The sequence below is a fragment of the Macaca nemestrina genome, chromosome 3 (assembly GCF_043159975.1).
Source record: "Macaca nemestrina isolate mMacNem1 chromosome 3, mMacNem.hap1, whole genome shotgun sequence".
Lineage (NCBI taxonomy): Eukaryota > Metazoa > Chordata > Mammalia > Primates > Cercopithecidae > Macaca > Macaca nemestrina.
In genome coordinates, this window is record NC_092127.1 from 23684775 (window position 1) to 23712473 (window position 27699).

Consider the following 27699-nt stretch of genomic DNA (forward strand, 5'->3'; position numbering starts at 1 on the left):
AATGAATTAAGCAAAGTCATGGGATATAAAATCAAAATGCAAAAATAGCTGCATTTTTATACATTTATGGCAAACAATCCAAAAGGTAACTGATTCCATTTACAATAGCATTTAAAAAATACTTAGAAATAAACTTAACCAAAGAAGTGAAAGATTTTACACTGAAAACTAAACACACTGCTGAAAGAAATTAAAGAAGAGATAAAGATCCCTTGGTTCCTGAATTGAAACACTTAACACTGTTAAGATGTTAATACATCCAAAGTGATCTGCAGATTCATTGCAATTTCTATCAGAATCCCAACAGTTTTTTTGCTGAAAAAGAAAAATTTATCCTAAAACTCCTATGTGATTTCAAGATACACCAAATAGTTAAAACAATTTTGAAAAAGAAAAAATATTTTAATATTTACAATCCAACTTCACAGAACTGATTTCAAAACATATTACAAAGATACAGTAATCAAAACAGTGCAGTACTGGTATAAAGACAGACCTATAGACCAGTGAAATAAAATAGAGAACACAGAAATAAATCACCATGTACATGATCATATTATCTTTGACAAAGGTGCCAAGATTCCTCAATTAGGAACTGACAGTTTTTTCAACAAATGATACTGAGAAAACTGGATTATCTACATATGGAAAAATAAATTGGGCTCTTTTTAAAAAACACTTTTAAAAAATTAACTCAATGCATTAAATAAATAAATACAAGACCCAAACTATACAACTCCTAGAATAAAACACAAGGGGAAACCTTAATGGTGTTGCATGTGACCAGGATTTCTTGGATATGACACAAAAAGCACAGTCAATAAAACCAAAATAGACAAATAGGATGACATCAAACATACAACATTGTATACATTAAAGGATTCAGTCAACTGGATGAAAAGGCAACGTATGAAATGGAAAAAAAATTTCCAAATTACATATATATATGTAAAATAAGTGATTTAATCTGAATATATAAAGAACTACTACTCAACAACGAAATAATCAAATAACATGATTTAGACATGGATATAGGACTTAAATAAAGATTTCTCCAAAGATGATATGCAAATGCCACCAAGCATATAAAAAGATGTTCACTGATCATCAGAGAAATGTAAATCAAAACCACAATGAGAAATGACATCACACTCAGAATGGCTACTATTCAAATACAAAAAATAACGTGCTGAAGAGATATTTGCACACCTATATTCATATCAGCATTATTCATAAGAGGCAGAAGCTACACAAATGCCCACTGATGGATGACAAGATAAACAAAATGTGGTATATACTTACAATGAAATATTATTTGGCCTTAAAAGTGAGAAAATACTTTCACATGCTACAACATAGATCAACCTTGAGGAAATAATGCTGAGTGAAATAAGCCAATCACAAAAGGACTAATACTATATGCCTTATAGTATATGCATATGTATTTGTATAATACACAATTATATGTATAATATACAATATCAAAAGCAGTCAAATTTATAAACAGGAAGTAGAATGGTGATTGCCAGGGGCTGAGAGAGGTGGAAAAGGGAAGTTGTTTAATAGGTATAGTTTCTGTTTTGCAAGATGAAAAAGTTCTGGACATCTGTTTCACAATAGTGTCAATATACTTAAATAACACTACTGACTTTTATGTCTAAAGTGGTTAATACAATAAATTTGATGTTTTGTGTTTTTCCATAATAAAAAAAAATTCAAAAACTTTGAGGGAGTAGCAGAATGAGACCTGTGTCAAATTTTTCTTTTCCTGAAAATCATTTAAATATAAGTTAATAAACAGCTTCTTTAAAGACTTGAAAAATAAAATAATGTGAATGAAACAATGAGGCTATCCTCTAACAGGTGGATATGATCTCCTGTACTGTAGAAGTGTTGAGTTTATTTATGACAAATGCATAAGATGGTTTTGAAACAATAGGATCAGTTAATAAACAAAGGCTGATTGGCATTCAACGCATAAGCAGGTGTGGGTTAGGCGGACTATGGGCAACAAGAGCAGATTAATTAATGGGAAAATATGCAATGTAACATAGAAAAAGAGTATAGAATAAGGGGAAACATACATTTAGAACTTTGCTAAAGATTTATCAACTGTGAAGGACAAAAAGAATAAATCATGTCATCTGCAAACAGGGACAATTTGACTTCTTCTTTTCCTAACTGAATACCCTTGATTTCTTTCTCTTGCCTAATTGCCCTAGCCAGAACTTCCAACACTATGTTGAATAGGAGTGGTGAGAGAGGGCATCCCTGTCTTGTGCCAGTTTTCAAAGGGAATTTTTCCAGTTTTTGCCCATTCAGTATGATATTGGCTGTGGGTTTGTCATAAATAGCTTTAAGTAGAAAGCTGAAACTGGATCCTTTCCTTACTCCTTATACGAAAATTAATTCAAGATGGATTAGAGACTTAAATGTTAGACCTAATACCATAAAAACCCTAGAGGAAAACCTAGGTAGTACCATTCAGGACATAGGCATGGGCAAAGACTTCATGTCTAAAACACCAAAAGCAACGGCAGCAAAAGCCAAAATTGACAAATGGGATCTCATTAAACTAAAGAGCTTCTGCAGAGCAAAAGAAACTACCATCAGAGTGAACAGGCAACCTCCAGAATGGGAGAAAATTTTTGCAATCTACTCATCTGACAAAGGGCTAATATCCAGAACCTACAAAGAACTCAAACAAATTCACAAGAAAAAAACAAACAACCCCATCAAAAAGTGGGCAAAGGATATGAACAGACAGTTCTCAAAAGAAGACATTCATACAGCCAACAGACACATGAAAAAATGCTCATCATCACTGGCCATCAGAGAAACGCAAATCAAAACCACAATGAGATACCATCTCACACCAGTTAGAATGGCGATCATTAAAAAGTCAGGAAACAACAGGTGCTGGAGAGGATGTGGAGAAATAGGAACACTTTTACACTGTTGGTGGGATTGTCAACTAGTTCAACCATTATGGAAAACAGTATGGTGATTCCTCAAGGATCTAGAACTAGATGTACCATATGACCCAGCCATCCCATTACTGGGTATATACCCAAAGGATTATAAATTATGCTGCTATAAAGACACATGGACACGTATGTTTATTGCGGCACTATTCACAATAGCAAAGACTTGGAATCAACCCAAATGTCCATCAGTGACAGATTGGATTAAGAAAATGTGGCACATATACACCATGGAATACTATGCAGCCATAAAAAAGGATGAGTTTGTGTCCTTTGTAGGGACATGGATGCAGCTGGAAACCATCATTCTTAGCAAACTATCACAAGAACAGAAAACCAAACACCGCATGTTCTCACTCATAGGTGGGAACTGAACAATGAGATCACTTGGACTCAGGAAGGGGAACACCACACACCTGGGCCTATCATGGGGAGGGGGGAGGGGGGAGGGATTGCATTGGGAGTTATACCTGATGTAAATGACGAGTTGACGGGTGCAGCACACCAACATGGCACAAGTATACATATGTAACAAACCTGCACGTTATGCACATGTACCCTACAACTTAAAGTATAATAATAATAAATAAATTAAAAAAAAAAAAAGAATAAATCGTTTTTCTCTACTCTCCAGTACCTTCTCTGTTCCAAGGAATCAAAACTCAGGTTAGTTCTAAATAACATAATTCAGTAGCAGAAGAGAGGCACTTGGACTGAACTGGACCCTAAATACCCATTTATTACATGTTTTATAGAAAACTCCATTCCAAGCATTTACCAGAAAATAAAATTCTGTAACTCTTTATGATTAATTTCAGGTCAAATTACTGGGTAGATATTTCTATCAAAACTTAAATTCATATTCTAGAAAAAATAAGCATTTGGATAGTTAATTATATTTTAACAAATGAATACGTATGTCTATAAAATAATGTACTTTAGAAAACAGTAATTTTAAAAACACAGTTAACACAAATTTTTTAAATAATAAACTTTGGTTTGGAAAAAATGAATAGTTAATGAATGTGTCCAAGTATTAAGGTTTCATTTACACACCCTTCTCTACTTTTTACCCAAAAAAGTTTTATAAAAGCAGCTTAATAAATTTGAATATTTTTCCCTTTTCCTGACCTTGCCTTCAGAAATAGATGTTAATGAACTGTGAAATGGACATAAGTGGGCACAAAAAAAAAAAAGAGTTGAAATAACATAAGAGCATAAAATGGGCATAAATGGAAAAAGGGGTGAATTCAATGGTTTAACAGTTCCAAATTCCTTACCTGGGAACTATTTGCTTGATGACATCATCTTTAGAATCAAGTAGATCAAAACCCAAATTTATTGCATTCTTTAAAAGTAGCTTTAAGTCATTAATGACATAATTTTAAGGTTAATGAGTGATGAACTATAATTCTAAATTATATGAGGCAAAATATCTTTCTAATCTGTTATTTGACAATTCATTTAGTAATATCAGTTTTTGAGTGTAAGTTGTACTTGAGCAGTAGAAAATACACAGTATAAAGCACAAGTCGCCTAGACTGTAACATTCCAACTGAGCTGCTAAATAACCTATTTAGCTTATGAACATCCAATTTTCATTAAAAAAATGCTTTGCCAATTTAACATGCTGATTGGGTTGGTAATGCTTTTAATTCAACTTTTTAATGATTTAGAAGTATAAAACTGTTTACATAATTTATACCATCTTATCACTTTAAATTCACATTTTTGGTAGAGAATGTAAAATTATATTTTTAAAATGCCTTTTAAATACTTGCTCTTGGCTATAAATGTTCATGGATTATTTTTCTACTTTCTGCAGTGAGGTAGCAATATTTGAAAGCAATTCTAGTTCTAATGTCAGGCATAGCTTTGTGAGGAGCCACATGGAGGAAAGGAATTAAAAGTCAAAAGGTATAACCTGAGACTCCAACCTTGAGAAGGTGTTCCTGGCATAGTGCATGATACTGTCAAAATCGTATCTTTCTCCAAGTGAGTTTACTTCTCCAGGCTCCATCTTCAGAAAATTGTACTCTTGACCTACGAACCAGGGATAAACAAAATCTCAGAAGCCTTTTAACGGACAGAAAATAGACCAGAAGGCCTTTCCTACACCTGCATCTGTTCTTTGTGAAATGACTGATCTTGCTGATCGAATTTACATACAAACGCACAGGCACATGCAAAAAGCATCTGTCTTCACTCTACCATCATACTGAAAAGCAATATTGAATTGGAACAAAGTGTTAATTTCCGCAAAAAGGTGGACTACCAAAAAGCATACTTTGACTTTGTTTCATACATATGCTCTTTTACCACCTCATAATATTTATTTCTTTAAAATCTTACTGTGTTTTTGGTAATGGACAAATAATTACAAAAAGTTATGTTTTTATCTAATGAGTTTCCCATTTTTATGACTAGGTCTGCCAGGTCCCACAAAAATTATCTTCCTATTTGGTTTAGATACCTTCTATGAAACAATGGGAAAAGATATAAAAGCAGTATTAGTTAAACAAAGCTCTGCAGGCTTTAGCTCCATGATTTCATCACACAAGATAAAACAATAGCAGCCAATTCTCTACTTTCATTTAAAAATGAAACAAGTTTATTCTTGATGAAAAGGCAGTTGTCCTTTGAGATTGAAAAGAATATGCTTCAGAACTTGAATGTTTTTTTTAAATCTCCACATCTGTTAGTTTAACTTCTGGACATCATTTTTAATAGATTTTTCAATTGCCTGTTTGTATCTGTATTGTAGTATTATTTCTCGAAATTTGAAAAGAACACAGACCTAAATTCAATGGTTCCAGAAAGAAACATTTCTTAAAACAGAGTTTAAGTTTTAGTGATTTCACAATTTAAGTACCCAAAGATTGTGCAAATCATATCACTTATGTAACAAAAAGCTTTGAAACATCAAAAGACAAAGAAAGATGAGCTACAGGAATTCCAAATTCACTTTTGGAGCTAAAAATGGAACTATTATGCCATTCATCTACTTAGGTTTTTAATTCCATTTGCCATATTTCAATTAAACATAAAAAGATCACATTAACAAAGAGTTTTCTAAAGGCAATAAAGAAATTGAGTTATGTCTCTCCTACATGTGATAAAGGAAATCCGGGATATTTGCTAGAGAATTAAGAATGAAGAATCAACCTGGAGTTGAACCCAAGTCCCAGACCAAAGTGTTTTAGTCTGTCTTTAAATGAATTTAAACAATACATAATTTAAAATTAACTAACCAGATCTTGTAATGAAATATGTGCTCCACAAATCTCTGATAGGTCTATTTATGTTATAACCATTCTTGGGAAATATTCAACATTCTCTTCAACCCATGATAGAGGCAAATGTGAAAACTCTTGTCTCATAAGGAATCTGAAGTCTAATATAACAAATCCACAATCAGATTTTCAAAAAGCTATGGATCTAATTTTATACTTACTAACCTGTAAGATTTCAATTTAGAGTATAATATGGGACCAGATTCTCTAACTAAGGCAAAATGTTTCATAAAAATTTCTGAAAGTAGAACATTACGCAATTTCAGTAATATATTTCAATGCATCTAACTTGAGAACATAATGTGTATATGACACAATATTTTTTTTTAGTTAAAAACAACATAGCCATACATAACCCAAATAACAGAAAAATATACTTATTACATGAAAGAAGGAAAGAGAAACAGAATACATAGCACTAAGGGAAACCACATTTGACAGTTTTAAAAATGGCAAGCCTCCTTCTTGAAATCATATTCCAACATAGATTAGATCCTTATGCCAATTTGGTTCCTATCATAATCACTGATTTTGCATACAAATGCGAAGCCAAAGTGTGAGCTTATTAGACATCACCCTTGACTAAGACTTGATCTTAAGTTTCTGAGTGACAGCAAATCACAAATTTGTTGAAGATTAATCTTCAACATGAACACTTTCATACTGGAATTGCTCTGTTACAGTGGTTCCCATCATTCAGGAAATCTCACCCAATAAATTATTTTTTTCTGTTGGCTAGAAAACACTAATAACTCTTTTTAACAGCAAAGTTCTCATTTATGTGGTAGTTGAAATAACTTTCAGATTTATTTCTTCTTTATTTCCCTCCTAGTGATATATAGGATGAATTTTGGTAGTCGGTTCATGCATTAGAGTCTTCTATATAGAGGAGTATACTTTTTTAAACTAATTTTTGATATTTAACTCTACAGATCACTTTGCCATTCTTCAAATTATTTATTTCCTTGGCTTCCAGGACACCACAATCCACTGATTTTTCTTTTACCTTTTCGGCAACACATTCTTAGTCTTTTAGGACATTCTCTACTAAATATTGCTTAAATATTGTTTTTGCCCATTTTATATCCTCAACCTTTTTTTCTTCTCCCTCCAGTTTTTCCCTAATTAGTCAAATCTATGTCAAATTTTTATCTTTAGATACATCCTGAAGTCCAGACTCACCTTTCCTTTCTCTACAAAATAAGGATCATATAAAGACTTTTTAAATTCAAGGATATGCTAAATTGAATCATTATTTGTCCTTCTCTTTCTCAAAAACATGCTGTTTTATCAATATTTCAATATCTCAAATGTTTCATGTGATGGTACCAACATTCATCTTCTGGCTTAAAAAGAAAACTTTTGAAGATTTCCCCTCACATGATGATATTCCTCTTAAAATATTTTTGAAAGACTATTTCCTCTTCTTCCTTTTGACATGTACTACCCTAACTAAGAAACTAGTCACCTCTCATATCTACTTATTTAGGTTTCTATTAGGTTTTCTGGACTTCAGGCACATCCCACCACACCCAGTTAATGATCGCTGTAAGTCTGAATGCGAAAATGAGTTCTCTTTATTTTAATCTGAACTTTTCCTGCTTATAATCCTTTAATTATTCCCCACTAGCTAGAGAATAAAACCTGAATTTCCTCCCCAGGTTTACATCATAGAGAATCTTCTCTAAGTAAAGGATAAGATACCAACTAATCTCCCACTTGTAACGCCATCAACCATAATGGTCACATAAAAATAATTCAATTTTCTGTAATTGTAGCTTTGCTCATGAAGTTCTTTTTGCTTGAAATTTAATCACTCTTCTGTCCGCCTGAAATACTTCTATTTTACTTCTGAATTTCCATTCCTTTACAACTGCCTTGACTCACTAAGGCACTTCTCGTCACGCCTTGCTTGGACGCTACAGTATTCTCAACATATATTACTAACTACTGTCACTTTTCTCACTCATTTGCAATCATTTATACATAATGCACATATCCCACACTAAATTTTGTAGTTTTCATGACAGTATCTTCAATGCCTAAAATTGGCTCAATAAATAATTGGCATCAAATATATAATGAGCAAATAAAGAGGTCAGTACTGCTAATTACAGAAGGAATTCAAGGTCTGTAACAAAACTGATCATGAATAAGAAAATAAAAACACATTTTTACTTTGCTTATGCTTAAAATACATACTTAAAATACCTTACGAGAAAATTCCAAACAACAGAATATTTTTTGGCAACTGAAATATACTGATGTTTATGTACATAAAAGTTAAACAAATAAAAAGTCTTACATTGAGGCCATTATCAAATATCAATTATCAGAGAAAAATGGATTTTAAGTAGAAATTATATTTCAATTACTGAAAACTTTCCTAAGAATTTGTCTTGAAGGTAGTCAAGTTTAAGAGGAAAATCTCAGAAAAAACTATTTATATTAGCTTGGAAATGACTCATTTCACTGGATTTTCTCCAGAAATTGTACCTGGTTTAACACAGATTCCTATGGTAGCAGCACGTTTTATGGCAAACCCTGGGCCCTTTTAAAATCCTTATAACATAAATTACAGAACTTAGTACAAAAAACGTTTAAGTAAAAAAGAAATATTTAATAATATTAATTTATGGTTCAATAGCTCACACTCATTCTTGGAAAGCACCAAAGTTTAGAAATAAAACAGCTAAATCTTAAAAAAGAAAGCAAGTCTAAAAATGCATGAAATCACACAGTCTCCAGGAAAAAAATTAAAATATAAAATCATCATGGGTAATTTTAAATCAAGTAAAATGTTACTCTCTCATATCAAAAATATAGGTTTACATTTTTGGGAAAGTGAAATAATAAACTGCATAAATACGATTCAAAGATACCCAGTCAGCCTTAAACCCAACACATCCTATGCCTCTCACCTGGCTGGATGTTTTCTCTTATGATAGTTACATGGTTATCTCGATCTGGTCGTGTATGTTCATGCCAAAAGCCTATCACGTGGCCCAATTCATGAACAACAATTCCAAATTTATCACAGTTCTTGCCGATAGAGATTGCCTGAGGTCCATTTCCCCGCCGACCTACATAGGAGCAGCATCTGGAATAAAGGAGAAAGTGGAAATAGTGGTGGAAAGGTGGTGCCGGACAACTGACAATACGGTGAATTTTTTGTAAAGAATAGTGATGAGCTATGAAGTCCAATACATTCAGGAGTACAACAACCTCTTATTACTACATGTGACTAGTTTCTGGTATCCTTTCAAATTTAAGTTCAACAAAAGTTTCCAAATAATCAGTTCAAGTGCTTTTGTAATTATCTATATATTAGAAAATATGCTTACATCATTTTTAGAAGCATTCAGAAATAAATCAGAAAATAAAATAATTATCATGATGATGACAATTATATCATGATGATGATGTTGTATTTCTGAAGACATATAGTTCAGCTGAAGACATCAATACACATTTATTTCTAATATAATTTTATCCTCAGAATTCATATTAATTACTTAGGTTACTACTTTGTCAGTGTGGTTATCTGATGATAATGCAATATTATTTCAGCATTAACTGTAAAAGTAAGGAAAGTTTATTTTTCCTCTTTGAGAAAAACAGAAACTTATTTATGAAATATGTTGGTTAATCAAAAAAAGAAATTACTTTTTCTACTCATGGAATAATTTTTTTTAATAAAAGAAACGTTTCAAAGAAGACGTTAATTAAAGAAAATTATTTGTGGCTGGTTGCAGTGGCTCATGCCTGTAATCCTGGCACTTCAGAAGGCCACCCTGGGAGAACTGTTTGAGGTCGGGAGTTTGAGACCAGCCTAGGAAACATAGTAAGACCCCCATCTCTACAAAAAATTCAAAAATTAGCTGGGCATGGAGGTGCAAACCTGTAATCCTAGCTACTTCAGAGGCTGAGGTGGAGGGATGACTTGAGCCCAGGAGTTTGAGTCTGCAGTGAGCTAGGATCATACCACTGCACTCCAACCTGAGCAACAGAGTAAGACCCCGTCTCTTAAAAAACAAAAAAAAGAAATAAAATTATTTTGTTTCTTTTTTTGTTTTTTTTTTGAGACGGAGTCTGGCTCTGTCGCCCAAGCTGGAGTGCAGTGGCCGGATCTCAGCTCACTGCAAGCTACGCCTCCCAGGTTCACGCCATTCTCCCACCTCAGCCTCCCGAGTAGCTGGGACTACAGGTGCCCGCCACCTCGCCCGGCTAGTTTTTTGTATTTTTTTTAGTAGAAACGAGGTTTCACCGTGTTAGCCAGGATAGTCTCGATCTCCTGACCTCGTGATCCACCCGTCTCGGCCTCCCAAAGTGCTGGGATTACAGGCTTGAGCCACCGCGCCTGGCCAGAAAATTATTTTCAAAAGATGAATTAACTAAGGTTAACGGTTAACTGGTGTTAAGAACTGAATATTTATGTCCTCCCAAAATTCATATGTTGAAACTTGATCTTCATGGTGATAGTATTTGAAGGCAGAGTCCTTGGAAGGTGATTTAGGGATAATGAGGACTCTGCCTTCATAAAGAGATCACTGCCTTTATAAAAAAGTCCCCAGAGAGCTCCCCTGACCCTATCCACCATGTGAGAACACAGCAAAAACACATCTCACATCCGTCTATGAACCAGACACCAATTCTGCAATGCCCCGTCTCCAGAACTGTGAGAAATAAATGTTTGTTGTTTAAAAGCCACCCAGTCTATGACATAACAGCCTGATCAGACTAAGACAAGTAGTAAAGAAAAATCAACAACTGGGAGTAGTATAATGAATGATATTTATGTGATTTATGTCAAATGAGCAGTCTAATAATTGAGATTAATTTTTTATTTCATCATCTGAAAGAATCTCCTTGACTGTCAAATAGAATGTGAAACATCCAGGAATCTCTTTCTGCAAATTTTCATCAATTGATTGATATTTATACATATTCAGTGATGTGATTCTCCTGACTCAGCCTCTGGAGTAGCTGGGATTACATGCACCTGCCACCACGCCAGACTAATTTTTGTATTTTTAGTAGAGATGGGGTTTCACTGTGTTGCCCAGGCCGGTCTTGAACTCCCGACCTCAGGTGATCCACCTGCCCTGGTCTCTCAAAGTGCTGGGATTACAGATGTGAGCCATTGTGGCCAGCCTCAATGGTGTTTTCTATCCAAATTATAGAAATTCCATCTAGTCATTGTGTGTGTGTGCAAATGTAAGTGTGTGAGTGTGTGACAGTCCCAAATATTCTTGGGACACAGGGTGGGAAAGACTGAGTACACAGGATGCCCACTTTAAAACAAATTTTAAATGGCATAATATTATAGTAGCTACAATTATAAATCATCTAAAATGTTAATAATTAGAGTTTAAATTAAAATAGCATCAATAGCACAGCAACAGAGGGCACTAAATAGTTGGCTTCAAATAGTTGGGATCATGATGCACCAGACATTGCCAAACACCTTTTCTGATTTATTAAATTGGAAGAGAAAATTGCCCAAAACTAATTGACCAAATGATTAAGAAGAATTTCACTATTTCAGTTTCTGGGGTAAGTACATTTGACAGCCCTTTTGATTTTCCACAAATACAAATCCTTATCTCCCTCTCCCCTTGCCCTTTTTTTTCATCTTCAAATTGTTTCTGTAGGCTTTAAACGCCTAAGAATTTTCATCCACACTATGCCAATTAGATGAATTGATTTGTACTCATCATTTATAAATTTATTATAGCAGTTAACTGAGTTTAATAAATCAGTAGTAGAAAGAAGAAAGAGGTAACTGGTGGGCGAAAAGAGGAATCAATGAAATTTGTTTTTGCCCCAGGTAGTTTTTTTTTTTTTTTTTTCCAAATAATATGCTTTACTTCGTATGTGGGTACTTATTATATATTTGAATATTATTACATGCCTAAAGATATATTAGATGAAGAAAAAACACAAAATTTTCAAATTTTGGAGATATTTAAACTAAAATATTTGCTACCTTAAGTCAATAGTAATGAAACTGAAGCATCTGATGATTATACAGCAACTAAATTACCCCTATTGAGTCATTCTTGCTGGCTTTATTCAGGGAATAAAGTTCTTTGCAAGTCAAAATGTGGGAGACAGTAAAGCAATGTGGTCAATTTATTTCATCTAAAACATCCTTTTTAGCATAATTGCACTCATAGCAATTTCCTATGAGATGGGGTTTCATAATGGAAAGGAAAAATAGACTTCACACTGCCTTATTCAGAGGTATTATTTTACAATGGTCCTGTGAAAAAACAAAAATGTGGTGTTTTGATCCCTAACTAATTGAAGGTCCTGGGGACAGACGAATTCTAGACTCTCAGATTAAGAAAATAACTACATATATGCTTAGACAAATATTAGTCATGGAAAGACAAGGGTAATATGTATTTTTAATGTGATTTTAAAATGTCTACATATTATCTTAGTTTCTAATGTCATCCAGGTTTGATGCCATTTTCTCGTATACAGCTGTTGGATTTTTGTTTCTCATTTGTGTGCCACTTTTAAAGTTTGGACATTTTAAGGTCTACCTGTAGCCCCGAGCAAAACTTTCCCTATCAACAGAAGAGCCTCACCTCTCCATAAGTCATAGATAGTAATCAGGTAAATCAAAATCTGCTACTTCCTACTTTTGCCTTGGTTTGGTAGACCAAAACCCCTTCGGAACATTATTTGGTAGACCAAACCCTTTTGGAACAAAACCCCTTTAGAAGCTAATCTATTAGATTATCCATGAAGGTGGAACTGGTTCTGCCTTTTCATGTGCCATATTTGAAATAGTTTCAATTATTTAGGTTAATCACCATATACCTTTTCATTAAAATAACTGTTTCTTTTTTGTTTTGATTTAATAAGTTTTCCAGGGCTGAGCATGGTGGCTCATGCTTGTAATCCCAGAACTTTGGGAGGCTGAAGCAGGTGGATCCCTTGAGGCCAGGAGTTTGAGACCAGCCTGGGCAACATGGTGAAACCCCGTCTCTTAAAAAAAAAAAAAAAAAAAAAAAAAAAAAAAATTAGCTGCACTTTATGGCTGATATGGTTTGACTCTGTGTCCCAACCCAAATCTCATCTCAAATTGTAATCCCCACGTGTTGAGGGAAGGACCTGGTGGGAAGTGATTGGATCACGGAGGTGGTCTCCCCTATGCTGTTCTCGTGATAATAAGGGAGTTCTCACAAGATCTGACGGTCTAAAAGTGACAATTTCCCCCGCACTCTCTCTATCTCTCTCCTGGTGCCTTGTGAAGAAGGTACTTACTTTCTCCTTTGCCTTCTGCCATGATTGTAATTTCCTGAGGCCTACTCAGCCATGCAGAACTGTGAATAAATTAAACCTTTTTTCTTTATACATTACCCAGTCTCAGGTAGTTCTTTATAGCAGTGTGAAAACAGACTAATTAAAAAAAAAAATGGTACTGGGAGTGAAGCACTGCTATAAAAATACCTGAAAATGTGGAAGCAGCTTTGGAACTGGGTAAGGGGCAATGGTTGGAACAGTTTGGAGGGATTAGAAGAAGACAGAAAGATGTGGAAATGTTTGGAACTTCCTACAGACTTGTTCAATGGTTTTGATCAAAATGCTGATAGTGATATGGACAACAAAGTCCAGGCTGAGGTGGTCTCAGATGGAGAAAGGACTTTCTAATAAATTATTTTTTCTGCTTAAGTTAGCCAGTCTCTGTTGTTTGCAAAGAAGAATCCTGGCTAGCACACCCCTCTGCCTAACTATATAACCTCCTCGAGGAGAGAAAACACCTTATGCTCAACATTACATTCCCAAAACGTAGTATGGAAGTGGGACAAAATAAGAATTCAACAAGTATAGGAACAAGTGTCTCCTTTTTTTTTTTTTTTAAAGACAGAGTCTTGCTCTGTTACCCAGGCTGCAGTGCGGTGGTGCGATCTCGGCTCACTGCAAGCTCCGCCTCCCGGGTTCCCGCCATTCTCCTGCCTCAGCCCCCGCTTAGCTGGGACTACAGGAGCCCGCGGCTACGCACGGCTATTTTTTTTTTTTTTTTGTATTTTTACTAGAGACGGGGTTTCACCGTGTTAGCCAGGATGGTCTCGATCTCCTGACCTCGTGATCCACCGCCTCGCCTCCCACTGTGCTGGGATTACAGGCATGAGCCACCGCGCCCGGCCTGAAAGTGTCTACTTTTATAACCTGAATAACCAAATAGACCAAAGTTAAATACCATTTAATCATTAAATTTAAAGATTAAACATAAATCTTTAATTTGTGTTTAATCTTTTAACACATTAATTTAAAGGTTAATCATAAAAATTAGTTAATTTTTATGTAATTTTTTAATTTTTTTGGCAATCATTAAAGATAAGTAGATTTAAAAAGTAAGATTGTTCTACAAAAATTATCTAATAAGAGAAGTCATGTAAATAGAATATATTTAGCTATAAAAGACTACCTAATAGACTGAGGTAATACACATAGTTACATAAATCTCTCACAAAGAATGAAATCAATCTCTGTCATAAAATAATCTCACATTTTGCAAATAATAATCAATCATCTTGCAAAATAAATAAATACCACTGATGACAATAACTATACATTGAAAAATACTTCGTTGAAGAAAAAAATAAGGAAAAGAAGAAATAAGAAGGCAGTTAGAGAACCTCCTCTCTTACCTGTCTCTATAAGGATAAGTAGCTGAGAAAGTCTGATGAGCACCCTGCTAATCAGCTACAACCAGAGTTCTCTCATATTGTTATACTAAGCACAAATGTAAATGAAATACTTACAGCTCAGTTCAAACCTTTTACCAATATAAGGGTGAAGGTTAAAGCATATGTCCCACTGAAGATGAATCAAAGAGATCATATATTTAGAAACCTGCATGTGTCTATATATACAAACATGCCTGCAGTCATACATAAACTATACTTGTATACAACTTAAGAAGAGGAAATGTGCTGGAGATAAGTAGCAAAAAGTTCCGACCTTCACCTTTTGCTTATTATATTTTATTATTTTCCCATCTATCAAAGGCCTGACATGGAAAATGTACCAATAAATGTTAATTGAATAAGAGCTGCCTATAGTGGAATAAGGTGGGAAATAATAGTTAATGTTCTAAAAGACACAGGTAGTTTCATATATAATAGTCCTTCCTACAAATATGGGCAAGATTATTTTACCTCTTATTTTAAAAAATTGCAAGAGTTACCAGTTGTCTAACTTTGTAGGAGAGCTGAATGAAAGTGATAAAAGCATTATTAAATGGTAAGATGTGTTTCTTATCAGATTAAATTCAGAAACAGAATTGATGTATGTTGGCATCAATATCAATTACACTACCTTGCAGGCTCTCAATGAACAATTACACTAGATATTGTTAAACGCTACACTTTTATTGCCACATTGTTGTCTTTTATTATGAGATAAAAGACCCAATATTGAAGCCCAATGGGAGTGTTAACGTGCTTGACTTGACAAGTATCTTATTCTAGTCGAGCTGAAGTACTTTGTGCACACCAACTCCCAAGCTCTTAAACAATTTAAATGAATTTTTATGAGATTTAAGTGAAGCATTATCATAGAAAAATCATCATGAAATATGATGTTTTATGAAACTGTGTCAACAATGGTAATTCCAAATGAAGTTAGAATGATTATAATGTTTTGCCAGCCAGTGATCAATTCCTATACAAGTATCATCCTTCCTAGTACCAAAAACACAACACAGAGAAAACTTTGAACTGTAAAATGAGTAGCGAGATAAATTACCAAAATTCAGCATTACTGAATCTTAAGAAATAAATCTTACCTATGGACATTTAATTTTGCTTCTTTTAATTTATTTTTCCTTAAGTCAGTCCCTAGTTCTACTTACCCACAAGGCCTATAGGTGAATACAATGTAACTTTCTTCATCACTTCTTTCTATGAAAGTCACACATGTGTGCTTTTCCCAGTGCCTCATGGCCTGTTTGAACATGGCTCTCTGGCTGCCTAGAAAAAATGTGTGATGTTAATGAAAAGTTGGCTGCCCCAGGAAGAATGCTGCTTGCTGGATCCTCTACCTTAAGTCTGGCTGAGCAGTGTAGAATGCCACCACTATTATCAACCAAATAATACTAGTTTATGGCACCACAAATGAGTCATTGTTAAGAACGGACACTCACTTTATAATCAGAGGCCTAAAGCTCACTATCTCTACAAATATGTGACTACAAGGCTCTATAAATGAGGCATACATTCTTCCTGTCAGTTGAAAGAGATCAGCTTCCAAATTTGATAGGCACATCTGAAACTCTGTTTAAAAACCAGAACAGTGCTTTAAACTCTTAGAACACAGACCAAATATATTTTTTCAATTTCAAAGACACTCTACACTAATAACCTAAGTTAATGAAGTAGTTTTCCAACCTTGACTTCATACTATGTATCCTATGTTAATGTTCTATAAAAACAGACACTTAATCTGTGTGATAGTTTTTATTTCTTTATGAAAACAGACATTCTGGGAGTATCTTACCAGTGAAGTTGCCTCCTATAACATAAGGAATAACGCCTCCAGGCCATATTCTTTCCGTTCTTGATGTAGCGGCTCTGGGAACTCGATTTTTCTCATTTTGCCCTGAGAATTGTAGAGGTACTTTACCCTTAACTGTGTTGTTTTGCTCCAAGCCTGCAGTGACATTTAAAACATTCTGTGAAACAGAAGTTCTTGGTCAGGGAATCATTTACCTCTTAAAGGAAAAAAGTTAAAATGTCTTATTTACATATTTTTTTGTATAAATGCCAGAAGTCAAAATGCATTAAAGAAAAACTTCAGCTGTATTACATACTTGAACAAAAGCATTAAAATATTGAAGTCTTTCGTGTCAAAATACTATTTCTTAATGTTCTGTGAGTGAATTTTGATGAATATCCATACAACAGCCTAAAGCGGATAGAAGTCAGTCAGGCTTAGAGGACATAGAACATTTGTTTTCTGTTTCCTGTCTTGCTAGCTCACTACCAATTCACCAACAGTTAAAACAGATATTGTTTAATAAAGTCTCATGATATTTAAGATTCTTGTTACTCCTGCTAGTTTCCTAATCCTTCAAATCTGAACTGATAGTCTATAGTACAGTCTAAAATTAAGAATATTATATTATACAGATAGTAAATGAAGTAACATTAAGACAGATATGAGCTCAGCCTCCCATACAACAAGCTCTCTCCATTCCAGTTTGCTCAAGATTCATATTAAGGCATGCAGCACTATTTAGAGGTCGGTACACAACACGAACAAAATGCATTCTATTCTGGAGCAGCTTTCAAGTCTACAGTCTTTTCCTTTTCGTAATGGTCTTTCATAATATTTTTGTTGCTGTTTTTGTTTTTCCTAAATTTACATGATTATTCTTTTTTATCTGTCACTGTCAATATGAATATCCTGCCACTGCTATATACTTTGACACAACAAATAGGGACTCTGTCTCTAACATGTCTATCTTTTCAATAGCCTGGAGCAAAGCATCTTTTCTTGGGAAAATTATTCCTTGGAAATACGTACTTCAAGATTTAATTAATAATCCATCAATTTAAGGAACGTTAGAATATGAGCTATGCATATGGGATTTTAAACCTCTAAAATCTACAAATAGTTTTTAATACATTCTATACTGTAAATATTAACTAATTATGAAACCAGAGGCAGCTTTTCTAAATGTTTATATATATTTGTAACTATTTTCTATTTTTTGAATGGTCAAAACATTTTAACTTTTTAAATCCAGCAATTAGTTTTTCATTTTACTTAAAGTAGATTTTATTTCAAAACAAATAACCATGATATTTTTTCATTGGGTTAAAATGGATATAACTCCAGGCTTTATAAAAATGCCTTGGTGTGATGCCCAATTGCCTAGAAATAAGTATCAACAGTAAAATAAACACCTGATACATGTTTCAATAAAGCAAAGCTTAAAATAAAGGAACATTTCAAATTATTCCAAATGAGTTCTAAAAGGCTTTGAGCAGATATGAGCTAGCAAAATAAAAATTTTTAGAATATATCCTTTACATACTTCACATCATAATGGCACACTGATTTTAATAAACTGAACTGCTATGAGTATAATATTTACTGTACATCAAGTCAAGCGTCTGCAACTTTAAACATTGATATACCAAAGCCAATTCTTCTTATCCTGTCTATAAGTTGGTAGAGGGCCCCTCGCTTCTTTGACATAGCATGGTCTCCAAGTCCACCTTAAAGAATAAAAGGAAACAAGTTACACTCAAAATATGTTAAAGTTCTTGCAAATAAAAAACAGTCATAGGCAACAATGATTTCTCTTTGGTGTTTTTTTATATAGTCTTAAAGTGTTGAAATTATGAATATCCATGAATAAACTCTACAGTAACCAATGTTGGTAACTAAAATCAGGGGATGGGGAGACTCAGAGAGCAATGTAAATGACTTTATTTGGACATCATGACATTTGAGTCATCGATTGATAATTTGAAACATTTTTCTTTACTGTGACCTTGACATCACATAGTGCTATATAGAATGACAGCAAGTTGTTCTGCCCTGTTGATTGCATGCCAGCTATTTCCCCAATGCAAACTGAATATTTTTGGAGGCCAAATCAGCAAATGGAAATAAAAACATTAGAAGAGCAAATGTGTAGTGCACGTTTTCTTCCAAAGCTTACATGAATTTCAAAAACTTTTTAAAGCATATCACATTTTAACAATATATTCAACTACATTTTGAAATTTTAGTTGAATTTATAGAAATCAAAAACATAATTTGGAAAAAGCCACAGGAATCCAAACGAATGTTCAGCTGCAAAATATATTGTTACACTGTGTAATCTGAAAAATTTATAAAAAACAGAATGTAAAAAAGTCTGTACTGCAAAAGGAGTAGAAAATGGTAGGAATAAGGAAATGTGTGTTCTTGCAGTTTTACCAACAAAACCTGGAAAAGGTAGATTAGTGTCATAAGCCAGAAAGCAGAGCATTTGGCAAAAATTCAAGTCTCCAGATTCTCGTTCCAGGGCTTTCATAAAATGCTACTCTCAGTTTTGTCACCTATTTTCTCTATTCTTCTTGAATTTTTATTAAACAAATAAGAAAAAGTTTTCATTGAGCAAACAAGCAATATAACCACTAATGACATCTTAACAAGTGCCTATGAATTTGCAGTAACAAGGACTGTCTATGGTTCATAGAGTATCTTTGGGCTAAGACAAAGAAAGCCATAATTCCATGAAGACAACAAACTATTTGTAAATCACTTGAACTATTTCCTTCCAATATCTATTTTTTATTTAAAATTAGTACTGAACCTAATTACCTAGACTGAAGCTAAAATATAATGATAAAATCTATTGCTATATAAACCTCTTAAAGGAAAAATCAAACAAGTCCTTATAAGGCAGATAAGTTAGAGTGCTTGTTCACTGACTAATAATCTACTTAATTACTTGCATTACATGGCCACATTTTTGCTGTGCATCTGAGAAACATTTTTGAAATTTTTTCATTGCACATTTTAGAAAGATGAGGTAATACTTAAACACACTCATTCCTAAGCAATTAGGAGAAACATTTTAAAAGTATGATGGCATCAATGAAGTTTGAAATGACCATTATGTAACAACTATATTTATATTACATTGTTTGAAATTCAACTGAATAGTGCAAGTTACTATTGAACTTTCAAACATGTACCTTCCACAGAAAAATTTAGAATAAACATTTTTATTATTGTCATTATAATCTGTTTTATTCTATGTCTAAAATAGCACTATTTTTCTTCCAATTATTATGGTGTCAGAGCTTAACAATAACTAAAAATTAAATAACATTTAAAAAATTTAAAATCATAGAGAATTAATGTCTTCAAAATAATGGGAGAAGGGAGGTCAAAGAAGGGATCTAAAGCTTAGAGCTAATGAAAATTTTAATAAAATTTGGAAATGCAACTTATAATAAATCTAGCATTTTATTTTGCATCATTGCTCTACTGTCTGGAACGCATTGCCTCTGTGACAGTGTTACAGGTGATACAGCAACTGGAGATTTGGCCAATAAACATAATCCACATGGACGCACTATCTGTGATGACACTGCACAGCAATATTAGCACCCATATTGACATATGTTTCAGAAAAGATTGTCACTATGCATAACAAATACCAAAGCACACTCTTTTTAAATAGTATGTGTTATTATTTTAGGTGAATTCCTTAGGCTTTCTCTTATATACTTCCTATTTTAAATAAAGGTTTATATCTGATAATGGTATTTTGATTATATAGAATAATATCCTTATTATTATAAAGTGCATGCTAGGCTACCTAATAATATTAAAGTGTGTTTTCTGCAGTTGACTTCAAATTTGTTTTAAATACACTTATGCATGTATGCCCACACACATACACATACACACACATTCTGTGAAAATAATAAACTATTAAAAACTGCTGAATCTAGGAAGAATACCACTATTCTACAATCTAAGAGGTAGAAATATTTCGATATATTTAAAACTAGTCATAGTAAAAAGTTGGAAAAAAAGTAAATTGGGCAAAGTAAAAAGTCACAGTAAAAAGTCTTAACTCCATAATATATATGTGTATTCGACACCAGAAAGGAATACATATTGTATTTCCACAGGATAGAAGAAAATAAAAATACTAAAAAGGTAGAATGCAATGAAATCAAAAGCATGACATGAAATAAATACTTTAGCTATTCATATAATTACAGAAAGAAATTTTAACTTTCTAACCTTGCAATTTTTTCCAAAATAATACACAGATTAAAATTTTACCAAGATACCATAAAGAATTTTGAAATTGTAATTTTAAAAATTGTTAAATGAGAACTGAAATAATCCTTTACATATATCAAGTTTCTTACAGGCATAATTCAAACATGTTTAAATCAACTAAAATTAAAATTGCCTTCTGGGGTTTTCACAAAAATGATATAGATATATAAATTTTCCAAGTATTATTCCTACATAATTTCAAATATATTTCCCATAAAATTTCTCTAAGAATATTAGAGAAATTTTACATTTTGCAACTCAGTATCCAAATGAGAGGCAGCTTAATATAATATGCAAGACGATGAAATCAAGCTTTTTTCAGAATTGAATTCTGGTTCTGACATGGCCACTTCCTGATGTGACAATTAGAAAGCTGTATAGCCTTCTAAATCTCAATCTGCTAATTTCTAAAATCATAGTAATATTAGTAACTACCCTAAGGGGGTTGTTATGAAGATTCAGAGAATTAATATCTGCAAAGCACTTAAACCAGACCTAGTATGTAGCAAATATTACAATGTGTTTGGTAAAAAAAAAAAAAAAAAAAAAAAAAAAAAAAAAAAAAAAAAAAAAAAAAATTAATAAGATGAAAACTATGAATAAAACCTGCATTTCTAAATATGTATATTTGTTTATAGGAAGTCAAAGTTGATCCACAGGAGATTAAAAATGATCCAAAAATATTTATAGAATTTCAAGAGTATATTTTCTCCAACATAAAGACAAATTTTCTGAAACAATCAACCATACCTGTGGTATGTCCAAGGTTTCCAAAGGGATTCTGCGTAAGGTCAATTGTCCTATCTATTTGAAAGATACTTAAGTCTTCATCATCTAAGGCAATATCGCCCCAAAATACAGCTACAAAAAGAAAAGTTGAATTAAAATGTAAAATATTTCCATGAAATCAATACAAACAAAGCTAATTAGAAAAACATTGTTAAAATATGGGAACATGGTCTGGATAGAGACATCTTTCAGAAAGTAATCATAACTGAATGCATTGGACCTGTTACAGGACAAATATTAGGCACCTATAAAGGGCATAACTCCATTTTTTTTACATAGTTGTTTATAGAGGGGGGGAAATAGTTTCCTTGAATAAGAAGCTTACTGATTTATGGGAATTCTAAAGAAAAAGTAGGCAATCATGAGCTAATTCGCAAATATGTGAAAATCGGATAAGAATGTCTGCATCTTCTGTGGATTCTTATGACCAGCAGCATGACAGGATAAAGGAAAGGCAGTAACAATTAAACCATGTGATATTTTATAAACTAAGATAATTTTATAATGCAAGGTGCAATCAAGACAAAAGAATATATATAGTGCTATCGTACCAATTCATTCACCACATTTCATACAACTTATAATACACTTTAAAGATGGCATTGCCTCTGAGTCTCTGTAAAATGGATACATAACTACCAAAAGTAATGCTCAAGTCAACATTTATTTAGGCAACAACTAGATGCCAGATTTTTTTATCCTCAATGACAAATATAACATGGTCCATATTTTCAAGAGCCACCAAGTCATTACCCTAAAACCTGAAAACACTCTGATTCTTTTTTTTTTTTTTTTTTTTTTTTTGAGTTAGGGTCTCTCTGTTACCCAGGCTGGAGTGCAGTGGTATGATCGCGGCTCACTGTAGCCTCAACCTCAACCTCCCAGACTCTAGTAGTCCTCCTACCTCAGCTTCCCAAGTAGCTGCAACTACAAAGACACTCCACCACGCTGGGCTAATTTTTGTAATGCCTGTTAATTTTTGTTTTGTTTTTGTTTTTGTTTTTGTTTGTACAGAAAGGGTTTTTCCATGCTGCCCAGGTTGACAAAGAACTCCTGGTCTCAAGCAATACTCCTGCCTCACCCTCCCAAAATGCTGGGATTATAAGAGTGAGCAACTGCCCCTAGTCTGACTCTATGTTTTATACCTAGTGTTTCATGCTACTTAAAAAGCAAAGCTCAATAAACCATTGTGAAACCATGGGAGAGTTCACTGATAACTAGTATGTGAATTTCTCTTTTAAAGTTGGTCTTATACATTAGTGTAACAATAAAATAGTCTCCCTGTTTATTTGAATACAAGCTAGACCAACTAATCCCTTAGTACTGCCAGAGTCAAAGCACAGTAACTTTAGGAAGCACAAAAAACTTGAGAAATAGTATATTAATCATGAGAAAGTAGAACATTGAAAAATGCTTGGAAATACAGGGATATTTCTTTTTCACAGTTTTACCACTTTTCTTTATTTTTAAAACTTTCTTCAGATTTTCTTCTGTGAAACCAAAAGGAAAAGAAAGAAAATACATTAAAATTGTAGAAAGTAACAAAATCCATGCTTTTCAAATTACTGCCTTTTATTGGATTTAAATCTTAATATTTATGAAGTTTACCACTACCGAGAATAAGTTATTTATGAAGTTTAAATTAGCTTATTTATGAAGCTTAAACTTCAGTCCTAAAAGCTGTGTAATGTTTTAGGCTTTGATCAAAGGTATATTACATAAAATTATTCATCCAGTGCAAAACTGACATGAGATAAGAAGGAAGGGGTTAGATTTATGTATGAATCTAGAAAGGAAGAAAATAGAAATTAGTAAAATGTAGGTTATCACTTCAACATATGGAAAAATCTTTATTATAATTAGATTTATCTCTTAAACCCCTCACTGGCCCTATTTCCAATGGAAAGGCAGTCTAAAGAAGCAAAGAAATGCTAACTTTCGTTTACTATCATAGCAGCAAAGCCACAAAGAGTGTACAGAATAGTTTATAACACTGGCTAAGAGGGTGGTTTTGATGCATGAAATTGAATCAGGATTCTAATCAGCTTCATGCAGATGCAGCAGTAAACACTAATGCTCCAGCATCCCTAAAGCCAGACCCCCCAAGAAACTTACCCAAGTTAAATATTTTACCAATTATAATATAACGCTTGTTGGTTTTCATAAAAATACATTTTACACTTTTTAAGATTGTAAGGTAAATCCAAGTCGACTACTTATTTGAAACTTCCATCAGGTGTGTTTACAATGCAAATAGCTGTGGGCATCCACTGGCAGGGACTCTCAGCCTCTCTCTTCCTTTCTTAGTGCTGGTGATGTGGTGACCACTAGACACTGAAGCAGTGCTTCACTAACTTTAATTTGCATAGGAATCATAGCGAATCTGGCCAAAATGCAGACTCTGATTTGGTAGGTCTGGAGAGGAGCCTCAGATTCTACATTTTTAACAAGCTCCCAATCACTACAAATGATGATCATTGTCATCATCTTAATTAGTATTAATTTTTTCTGCAAGAATAAATTCCCACTCTTCTTTGAGTCAGATGGTTGACCTGAAAACTGAGGCACTCAACTAAGCAAAATGTACTTTGTCAATACTGCGTTTCAAATAAAAGCAGTACACATAAAATAACATCCAAATGTGTTTTAGATTTTATTTTCTTGTAATGGCTTTTTATATGCAGTAGGATTCATGTCTTGGTGGATTTTATCAAACACAGATCAACAGTCCAAGGATAAATCACATCACAGAAGCAAAAACATTACTTCTGGGGAGAAAAAAGAGTACCAGGCTAGATGATACTTAAAAGGAGAAAAAAACAGTTCTGGAGGACATAAGCTCACTTATTTATAGGTATTTTTTCTAATGTTTACTTATGCATTGGTATAGTAAGTTGGACCATGACAATTTATACTCATATGTATTAGAATACATTATAATCTAATATATATTTGATACTTAGGTGCAAAAATACATATGAAATTCTCGAGTCCACTGTGGAATTTTGTTCTCATTTTCATGTGGTATTTTCTATTTATTTTACCTCAGAAAACAAAGTTGGAGAGAAACAGTCTTAAAAGTATGAATTATTGTTCATTTGGCCCATTTAATACATGATTTGAGGTTAGTGAGATCAGAACAAAAAAATGGGAAAATGGTTATTGGGACAATACTAGGAAAATGCTCAAGTGCAATTAGAATATTTACTATCTGTTTGGAATTCTGCTTGGATTCTTATGGTCAAATAGGGGCTTGGAGCTAACCAATAGGCCAAAATTAAATGTCAGAGAGAACAATTTTTAAGCTACATGGAAAACCGCAGGGTTTATTTTTCTCCTAAAGGTTATTTGCCATCAACACACAACAAACATTAAAAAAAAAAAAAAATCGGAGACTAAAACAGAAAGACTGCTTTTATTATAGTATGCAGAATAAGTGCATTTTATAAAATAACGTATGACGAGAATAAGCAACTCAAAATTGTGATTCCCTAGGCCTTAACTTTAAAAAATGCCACTTCCACCCATGTCCCCAGTTCCTCAGTGAGCTCTAACTCTTCAGTCTGAAGCTGATGCCGTCAGCTTTAAGGAGGCTTTAAGTTTGTGATTTCTAAAAACTATATGCAAAAGTATTTACGAATTTATAAACACAAACACCATCTATTTTTCTGGGAAAAGTCCACAGTAGATTGTCAAAAGGGGTCACACAAAGTAAAGAATCACTACTTTTGCCAAGGGTGAAGTCTTTCTATCCAGTCAGGAGAAAATACTTGTAAACTAAATACCCTCAAGAAAATGAATACATTTATTTGAATTAACACTAAGATATCTGATAGCTGGTTACCAGTCGAGAGCACACTGACAAGAAAATTGCGTCTCCGTAGGCCTTCCCACAAAAATCTTCCCAGAAACCTGCTCTTCCCATTTGCCCTAATTAAGTGTCTCTACTTTCATGTCCTGACTATGCTTCTGCCAATAATATGGCAACACACAAGATTTCATAACTGTTTTCAATCGGCTTCCTCAATCTAATTTTGAAAATACTGACAACAGGAAGTATGTATTGCTCACCTTAAAATCCTTAATGCCATAGGACCAGAAATAAATAGGTCTTCAATATACACATTTTGAGGCACAAAATTGTGAATGAGAATATACCATGAATTGGAGTATAAGTTGTGTATAACAAGAGTCCATATAAGAGTTTATGAGGCTGCATGTGTTACCTATTTGACAAATTTACCTTAAGAACCAAAATATTAGATATTAAACTATTCCAAGAATAAATATTTCCAAGCTCCTCAATCTCCAGTGGATTAGTGTTATAAACATTTTTAAAGCAATTAAAAGACAGCTGCCTTTCTTTTTTTATTTTAGTAGCATATATTATTAAATGTAATTATGGGAATTGTGTCCCCTTTACTCCAGACACCACACTTACATGCCCAGGAAATACATGATCGAGCTAGAAGATTCATTATCTTGAGATTTATGGGATTGGAAGAGATAGCTCAAAGATTCAACAATAGCCAAGAGCATTTGTTCATTACACTTTTTCTATATACAGTTTAAGCTTTCTGCTTTTATTGATATTGGATTTGGGAAGAAAGATGATGTCATGTGAAGGTCTGAGAAGGCTGCTCTGACTGTTCTTGCTCACAATGAAGGCATAATGAAAATTTTCTCAGACAAAGGCAACAGTGAAGTCTCAAAAGTCAACTATTTTTACATAATTGACAGCCACTGAGCAAATTCCCAAGGCAAAGTAAGACCTGGCAAAAGTTCTAAGACATACATTTTAGCTAATCTTATACCAATTAAAAGAGAAAATAATTTTCTGGTGGCATTTCATGTGCATAGAATAAATTACCCCCAACATGACACACAAAGTTATTATAAATCCAAATTTGAGAAACAATTATCAAAAATTTTAAAATCTCTTGATATAATAGAAAAATAAATACAAAAATATTTTATATGGAATCAGAAATATTCTTCAGAAAAAAGACATGTTTTAAGGTAGTATGTGTCTTTCCTAAATTTCTAATAGAAAAGAAAGTATTTGCAGTCCAATTATTTTAGTGTTTGTTCACACAAAGGCATCCCATGCAATGTTTTATTTAAAACATTATCATATTTTTTTCAAAATCTACTTTTCCACTTTTACCATACACTACCACATAAAATCAACCAAATCATCTAATCTACAATTAAAAAGTGTGCTTGCAGTAAAGTACTAATGACTTAATTAAAATTGTTTACTCATCCTTTCCTTGCACACTGGATTGGAAGGTGCATCTAGGTAACCTGATTTTTACCTGGCCATTTGAAAACAATGTCTTTTCCCAGTGTAGAATTTTTGAAGGATGGTAGGAGTACAATATAAGAAAACTAGACTTTTGATAATTGACTCTCGGAAGAAACAAATAAATAAAGAAACTGTCCAAACATACTTCAAATTTAGAAGTTCCTTCAAAGAGCATAGAACTGCTCCTCGAGTTAAACACAGTCTTCTTCAACAGACACAAGAAAAAACGCTCATCATCACTCACCATCAGAGAAATGCAAATCAGAACCACAGTGAGATACCATCTCACACCAGTTAGAATGGCAATCATTAAAAAATCAGGAAACAACAGGTGCTGGAGAGGATGTGGAGAAATAGGAACACTTTTACACTGTTGGTGGGACCGTAAACTAGTTCAACCATTGTGGAAAACAGTCTGGCGTTTCCTCAAGGATCTAGAACTAGAAATACCATTTGACCCAGCCATCCCATTACTGGGGATATACCCAAAGGATTATAAATC

The 27699-nt window shown here is 33.3% G+C and overlaps 1 protein-coding gene across 2 annotated transcripts in view; it reads right to left on the reverse strand.

The window, feature by feature from the left end:
* LOC105466716 (tolloid like 1) overlaps positions 1–27699 on the reverse strand; it is a 226004-nt gene that overhangs the window by 91695 nt on the left and 106610 nt on the right. For both annotated transcript variants that reach the window (XM_011715828.3, XM_011715829.3), the window contains 6 exons: positions 21851–21961; positions 18442–18522; positions 16796–16948; positions 16152–16269; positions 9199–9377; positions 4922–5027 (listed from right to left, as the gene is read on the reverse strand). In XM_011715828.3, coding sequence (XP_011714130.1) covers positions 4922–5027; positions 9199–9377; positions 16152–16269; positions 16796–16948; positions 18442–18522; positions 21851–21961 — 748 coding nt within the window. The remainder of the gene's footprint in view (positions 1–4921; positions 5028–9198; positions 9378–16151; positions 16270–16795; positions 16949–18441; positions 18523–21850; positions 21962–27699) is intronic.